Genomic DNA, 7,905 nt, shown 5'->3' with positions numbered 1-7,905 from the left:
CATTAAGTTTAGTGAGACTATCACAATGAGCAGTAAACAGATCAGCAATATACATGTTCTTAAATCTCTTTTCTATCAAACTCATCGTCTGAGAGAGCAAGTTTGTGATAAAACAATTATCTGATAAGAGCTTAGCTTCATTTCATTCATCACAAATCTACACCAATAATGTAGAGTTTCTTGCCATTCTCCAAAAGAGAAACCTCCACCTTGAAGTGTCTTGAGAGAGAGGAAGTTTTTTAACCTTCTTAGTCATGTGTTTTGAGCATCTGCTATTTATCAACAAACACTGACTGTTTCCTCTCTTCTGCACCAGAATCACTTGTTAGACTTAGGAACCCACTTCAAACAGAGTTTCAAAAAACTGTCAAAAGGCTTAACAAGAAACCTTCCTGTCCAAGGGGGCAAAGTGTTCTTGCTAAAACGATAGCGAGGACCAGGTCCCTTGCGCTCCGTTTCCATATTATTGTCGGATCTGACAAATTTAGCATGAAGACCAGGTCCTCTTTCTTGATTTTCTTGATTATTTTCAGATCGGACAAACTTCACATGCCTTTCTTTAGCTTTTTTCTGCTGTTTGGAATAATTTGACGAACTTCCTTCAAATTTTTCAAAAATTGGACAATCTTTCTTAAGATTTCCATCTCGACCACAATTCTCAAACAACAGATTATCAGAATCAGGAACATTATTTCTTCGAGGATTGTAGGAGGATTTCATCTTGTCACAGCCTAACCCTCTTCTACTGTTGTTGTCTTGACCGATAAGATTTGTAAGAATCTTAGAGGAATTTGTCCATTTGAGAGATTTTTGTAGTTCCTCTTTTACACGGACCAAGTCCCTCTCTAACTCAAGATTTCTTTCTAATGCAATTTCGGTCTTCATTTCAGCAGTGTGCAGCTTATTCTCAAGCTCCAGGTGCAATCTTCTAGCCTCATTTTTTCTTTAAAACTTGTAGTAATCGCCCCTTTTATCTTTTCCTTCAGTTCTAGATTTTCTACTTCTAGAACAACCATTTAACTTTCAATATTAGATATTTGGGCAACTAAAGCAATTTTTCCATCTTGAAAGATGTCTAGGCTATTGTTTATGAGATCCTTCTCATCTGTCATCTCACTTATCAAATCAAGTAATACAACAACCAACTTTCTCAACTTACTAGTTGAAAAGGTATTCAAGTTTTGCTCGAAATAAGATAGAGTTACCTTTTCATCAGAATCTTCCTCGTCTGACTTTGCCATGAAACCATTATATGTGTTTTCAAAATCATCTAAATCACTTGAGGATTTTTCCCATGCAGCCATTTCTCTTTTTACTGCCCCGAAGAAGACTTCTCTTCTGCTTATCTTGGGATGGACCTGGTCCCCCTCTTTGTCTTTACCTTCTGCAGCTGTGACAAATGTCATGTGGTCAGCTTTGTGCACAGAAAAGTTTCCAATGGAGTGACCAGACAGATAACTCATGCCACACACTTTGCTTGAGCTGGTAGCCTTGTCATTATTTTCTTTCTTAGGATTGGCCTCATTAACCAGATCAGTTTTCTTGTCTTTGCCCTTGAGAATGAGCCCCTCATTTTTTCTGTGCATCTCCTGAACTTGAAGATGCTCAAATAGTGTATGCATCGTCATTACATCAGGTTCTCTTGTCTCATTTCCAGTTACAAAATCATTTGTCCAAGATCTAGGAAGAATTTCCAGTATCTTAGAGACTTGGTTGACAATAGGAACAGGTTCTTCAAGAAACATGAGCTCATCTGTGATGTTGGAGAATCTGGTGCGCACTTCATGAATGAGTTCACCATCATTCATGGTGAAATCTTCAAACTGAGTAGAAAAGAGATCTAGCTTAGATTTCCTTATTTCCTTAGTGCCCTCATAAGTTATTTTTAACAGATCCCAAATTTCCTTGGCTGATTCACAAGATGAAATCAGATCGTATTCATTTATACTAAGGCCACACATCAATAGCTTCATTGCTTTATGATTTTTTTGGACTAATAGTCTGTCAGAGTCATTATATTGTTTTCTAGTTTTGGGAATGACTCTTGTGACCTCTCCATCTTTAACCTCCATAGTTGGCACATAAGGACCTTCACATATGACATCCCATACTTCACTGTCCTCAGCCATGAGATAGTCTCTCATCCAAATCTTCCAATATTTATATAGCTTACTATCAAACAGAGGAGATCTTGCGGGAGACTGATTTCTTTGCTTATCTAGTAGTGACGCCATTTCTCGCAGGAACTTCTCTCTTGGTGTTAACCAGATAGAGAACACCGGCTCTGATACCACTTGTTGAAATATGTGCGTCCACTACCAGTCAATGGACCAGGTCCCTTGACACAGCAAAAACAGTGCAGAAGATTAAACAATATGAAGAACACACTACAATAAGTTTACGTGGAAACCTCCTTGCTCAAGGGAGTAAAACCATGACCTGTTGCACAGGATTTACAACCGTCTTCACTAATCTTCTCAAGCAAAAGTGAAACCCGGTTACAATCAATGTATGAAAAAGTTATTAATCTCACGATTAAGTAATCTACCTATTACTTGAAGATCCTAAGCGAATACCACACGACCCACTAAACCACCTAACTCTATATGACTTAGAATTTGACTAATCAACAAAATAATGTTTCCCACTAAATTAGGTAACCTTAACTGATTTAGACTTTTACAAACCCAAAACAAATATCTGAATCCTTTATAGATTAGGAACAGATTTACAATGTAAATACATAGACACAAAACTCTAAATACAACAAAGATTCTTCTTTACTCTATTAGGTTCTTCTGTTGAGTTGAGCAATGTTCTTCCTTGAAGATGGCCTTCTGTTCAAACTTGTGAATTTTCAGAGAAAATCCAAATTTAATTTGCCAAGTCTTGAATTTGTGTTTGTTGGAAAGAGATAATATAAATTCCCACAAATTCGTTGAAGTCATCCCATTGGCTGAAGGCCTGCTATTGGAAAAGATGTGCACCTACCGCATCAGAGATGACAGCTTTTCTGACAGCTGTCTTTTCGTCCTTTTCATGTCGCAGTCTTGCGGGTACCAGGTCCCTTGCTTGCGGGAACCAACTCCCTTGCAAACTTCTATATAAGTTCTTGAAAAGGCTTATTGGCTGACTTCCTTCTTTTGATGAACGAATATAATAAACATAAAGAGTTATTATCCGTTGGACAAACGCGCTCCTCCATTCTGATTGGTGTAGTACACTGACGCCTTACCAACCTTTACAGCTGTTACCATATATGTATCTGATGGAGGAAACTCTGCCTGGTACCAGGTCCCTGCATTTGTGAGATACTGAAACATACAATCTCATCCGCGCTTCTTATTGGTGTAGGATACTGCACTTTTCACCTACCACCTGACATGACAACTTTTATGACTATACCCCATTTGTATTTGGACGAGAGCACTCTACCAGGAACAAGGTCCTCGCATTTGTGAGGATCATCAAAACACCTAGAATATAACAGAAGTCTTCTTAATGGAGTGTTTCATTTTTAACATGAGATTTTTTGGTGCAAATTAAAATTTAGTCTAGCTCTAATATGAATATGGATTATTAAGCGGATATTTAAAAAAAACACTTTGTATGTGCTCCAGTGTTTGCCAGCTTGAAAAATCATCAAATTACCTGTTGCTGGAATCAGTTGCATCATATCTTTCCAATGATGTAAGCAGGATATTATATATATATATATATATATATATATATATATATATATATATATATATATACTAGGTAAGAGTTTTCCGTGTAAGCACGGGCCCAACGTTGTAAAATTTTTATGAGTTCGCAAGGATAATGCATACATGGAAACATATGGAGTCACAAATATATTGTAAATATGGTTGACAGTTGTTTTGTTTGTTGTTATTGTTGTGTTATTTACATTGAATGTTGACATGCTATTTCATTTCGACTATTTTGGAGTATTACTCAGCGCCAGAGGAAAAATATTCTGTGAAATAAGAGTAAAAATGAATTTAGTGTGTAGTCAATCATAGGGAGGAGTAAATGTGAAGTATAGCAGAGAATTTTTGAGCGACTGCAAGATGCAAGTACTTGACAATTTCCAAGAAGCGGGTAGCAAAATCCATGCTATCAACAGCATAAGTGAACGCCATCAACATTTATAGTAATTGAGTAGACAAAAGGAAAATAGTTGAGTAGACAAAAGGATAGTGACAACCATATTATAAAAAAACACTCCATACAACATACTAAGTTGATAACAAAAGGGGAAATCACCAGTTGTTGAAGAATTAGAGTGTTGAAAAAATATATGCTATCAAAATGAGTATCACTGCAGGTTGTGATATTAACATACAATCACTGGATTTAGAATCAATAGGATATTTGACTATGAGACATTTATTGAGACATAAATATAGGCATAAACTAATGGATTTTGAATGCAAAGCGTGCTAGTAAGTTGTAGTGACATACAATTGTTACTTAAATTGATTTCACACGGGATCGATTACAAAACAATATATCAAAATCAGACAATGAACAAGTTTATTAATTGTTCAAAAATTATCAACTCAAGACACTTTCCTAAGATCACATTTAATTTTCTAGTCTAATAGATCATCAAAATCCTTCAGAAAAATTCAACTACACCAAAAACTCATTTTTGTAATCATTTTACCAACCAAGAACCCCAAAACAACATTATTCATCCTCAAGTCCAAAAGGATCATGAAATAACATAAGTATCCACATAAGAAAAGTTTCCAAAAACATCAGAAAAACAAAAGAACAAGTTAAAGTCTAAAGATAGAAACTTCATTTAAACATTAGTATAATCACATATGACATAACATAAAGTATAAAGAAGAAACTTTAGTGAGGAAAAAAGTCAAATTTGTGAAGAACTTTATCAGATTAAGCCCAAAAAGTGTGAGAAAAAATAAAACATAAGGAGTGGGTTCAAAATGGGATATGTAATATTATTGGATAAAAATTGGAAGTTGTGTAGAGAGAATACCTTTTTAGTCTTTCTTTGTCATGATTTTCTTCAGTTTGCGTTTGCTGCTTTCTAGAGTAGTCGGTGCAGTGACTGGCAATGGTAGGTTGCTAGCAATATCCTTCTCGGTGATTGAAATGATGAACGAATTTGCTAAAGAATCCTTGTTGATTTGCTTGCAGTCAGAGCATATTAAATGATCCACCGTTTAGAAAGAATTGATCTTTCAGCAACTCTTCTGAAGACGGCTTAACAGACATAGAAAGCATACACTTCTCAATAATATCTCTGTAATATCTTTCACTCTGTAATCCTTCACCTTTTCGAGAGACACAGGCTTTACACCAGTGCACACTCATATATGCATTTGATTGCTGCACTCCATATATGGATATTCACCGGTAACCATCTCAAGAAGACACATCCCAAATGAATATACATCGATCAACTCATTGTATTCATCATTGTAGCACCCTGGAGCCATGAATTCAAGGGTACCTTTAGGCTCTTTTTCTTTCATAAAATCACCATCCATAATACAAACAGCCAACCCAAAATCTCAAAAGTGTAACTTGCTTCCCATCACTAGCAACAAACACATTGTCACACTCGATGTCTCGATGAATAATCTTAGGGATCTGGCTATGTATAAGCACATGGAATAAGATTTTAGGTAATTGTTCCTCATACTGTTCATAAGATATTTCTTTCCCTTTCTTCCTTGTCCAATGATGGATTTTCTATGTCTTGTCGTCTCCTTTAATCAGAAGAGTACAACCTAAAGCAAAATTTCACTTATATAAGTGAAATTGAAATAAACACACCATTACAGATTGTGTAAAAAAAGTTGAACCGTGCTAAACCGTCTGAATATAATCGAAATGTCATATATTCAAATGAATGTTCCTAATGCACTTTTCTAACTTTGATTGGTCAAAAGTATATAAACAGTGCATTGCAATGTGATGCTATCGCAATAAGATTCAACAAAGGAAGGACAACATGGTAAAAGTAACCCTACAAGTAAAAAAAAGTTAATAATCATACATAGTATATTTCTAAAAAAATAATAATCATGATCCCGTTTAAATATTTTTCTCCATTTTGGATGAGGAACAAAGTTCAAATTCGTGACGTGCACATTCCTCAGTCTAATTTTTCTCTCAATATCTAAAAATCATTGCGAAGATCAATGCATTGAATCCTTGCTCTTTGCATGAAAGCATAGAACTTTTTTAAATTTATAGTCTCTACCACTTGTATGTTATTTATGAACAACATGTTTTCCTCATCAAAACTTAGAAAAAACAATATTTCAACTAACACTACCAAATATAGCAAGAGGAAATGTCTAATTGAAAAGAACAAAACTCTAGTCTTTTACCTACCCGTTCTTTTATCCAGAACCTTAAATTAAGACTAAGGAAAGAATATAATAGTACCCTTAAAATTGGGAAAGACTTTTAGAAATTATAGACTCGTGTTAACTTACTTTTTCAAAAGAGATATAAATACGATTTTTTTTCACCTTTTAGTTGTTAAATGATAGAAAATGAAGAAATATAATCTTTTATATTAAAGATGGGAATGAGAACTGGGTCACTGACTCAAAAAATATTGTTGTCCATACCTTTAACTACTGCTCCAATTGCTTCACTATGGATATGAGAAGGCACAATGTCAATTGCATCCTAGAAATAAATTGTGAAAAAGAAACCACAAAAAGCATAAACTAAACGACTTCACTTGCCACACACCATCAGAAATCAAAATTTAATAGTAAAAAGAGAAATTGTAGCATTGAAAAATTAAACGTCAAGTCTGTAACTGAAATGTCAAGAATCAACTAACATGACTGCAATAAGTTTGTCATCTTACCAATTCGTACATCCTTTCATATTTATTAATCTGGGAAACTTCTTTAAGATTATTAAGAAGATAACTCCTTTTTAAGTTAGTGACAAAAGAGCAAGAAAATTTACAGAACCAAGTAACCTCATATGACAAAGTAAAGATAAAATAAGCTAATCACTCTTATAAACTTCACTTGAGCAATATAAGTGTTGTATTTAGGCTACCTTGTGTGAACCCCGACCAATCCACCGGGTACTTAGTGTTGCCTACCAACACAAATATTGAGCAACTTCGTTCACTAAGCTCCTAACAACACAAATCTCGAATAGCTTCATCCACTCAGCTTAGGTAAATGCGAGAAATTTCTGCACTTTTTCAAAATTCCTCTGTCGGGACGTAGCAACACAACTATCGAGTAACTCCATCAACTAAGCTTAGGTAGATGCAAGAAATTTCTGCACTTTTTCAGTTATTTCTCTATTGGGATTCCAACCTCGATTTTCAATTTCCCCTAGCAATTACTCAGTCGCTAGGCTATTCCAACTAAAATTCACATGTTGCAATTTCTTTTATTTAAAACATCATAAAGAGATAAAAGATATACTAAAACCAAACCAATACAGTATGGCAACGCTAGTTATATACATAAGTCGGTGGAGTAGTAGCAGAATCTATTGGGAAAATTTTTAATTTCATTGCCTATAAGATCCAAAGAAACTCCAAAATAAACCCACAAAAACTCCAAAATAAACCCACAAGAGCCAAGAAAATTGATTTCGATAGAAAGCCCATATATGAAGGAAGGAAGTTCAAAAGAATCGTGATTAAAAAAATAGAACTAAAATAAAGGAACCACAAAGTTAATTCCGAAGGTAAAACACCAAATTAGTTATTGCATGTAAAAAAATACAATAAAAATCCGAATGCAATTTCATGACATTCCAAATTAGAAAAACGAAAGCATAATCACCAAACCCAAATTGAAAATTGAGACTTCAAAAACACAAGTAAAATTAAACAGCAATAGCAGACCCAAATGGAAGACTTCAATTTTGATGAAA

The 7,905-nt window shown here is 34.6% G+C and overlaps 1 protein-coding gene and 1 long non-coding RNA gene across 2 annotated transcripts; both read right to left on the bottom strand.

Moving 5' to 3' along the window:
* Window positions 1-1,016: 1,016 nt before the first annotated feature.
* Window positions 1,017-2,234, bottom strand: LOC138339453 (uncharacterized). The gene has a single exon (XM_069291051.1). The coding sequence runs from the start codon at window positions 2,232-2,234 to the stop codon at window positions 1,017-1,019; it is 1,218 nt and encodes a 405-aa protein (XP_069147152.1).
* A 77-nt stretch (window positions 2,235-2,311) lies between these two features.
* On the bottom strand, window positions 2,312-6,727 carry LOC112940367 (uncharacterized). The gene is made up of 3 exons (XR_003244417.2): window positions 6,621-6,727; window positions 5,012-5,768; window positions 2,312-3,476 (listed from the first exon to the last, which is right to left on the bottom strand). It is a non-coding gene; the product is annotated as an uncharacterized lncRNA (long non-coding RNA).
* Between the last annotated feature and the right edge of the window lie 1,178 nt (window positions 6,728-7,905).

This window comes from Solanum lycopersicum, chromosome 11, assembly GCF_036512215.1.
Source record: "Solanum lycopersicum chromosome 11, SLM_r2.1".
Lineage (NCBI taxonomy): Eukaryota > Viridiplantae > Streptophyta > Magnoliopsida > Solanales > Solanaceae > Solanum > Solanum lycopersicum.
This window is presented reverse-complemented; position numbering and strand designations above follow the sequence as displayed.

Coding starts and splice junctions, on each gene's coding strand:
- LOC138339453 (XM_069291051.1), bottom strand. CDS start 2,234: ATGGCGTCACTACTAGATAAGCAAAGAAATCAGTCTCCCGCAAGATCT.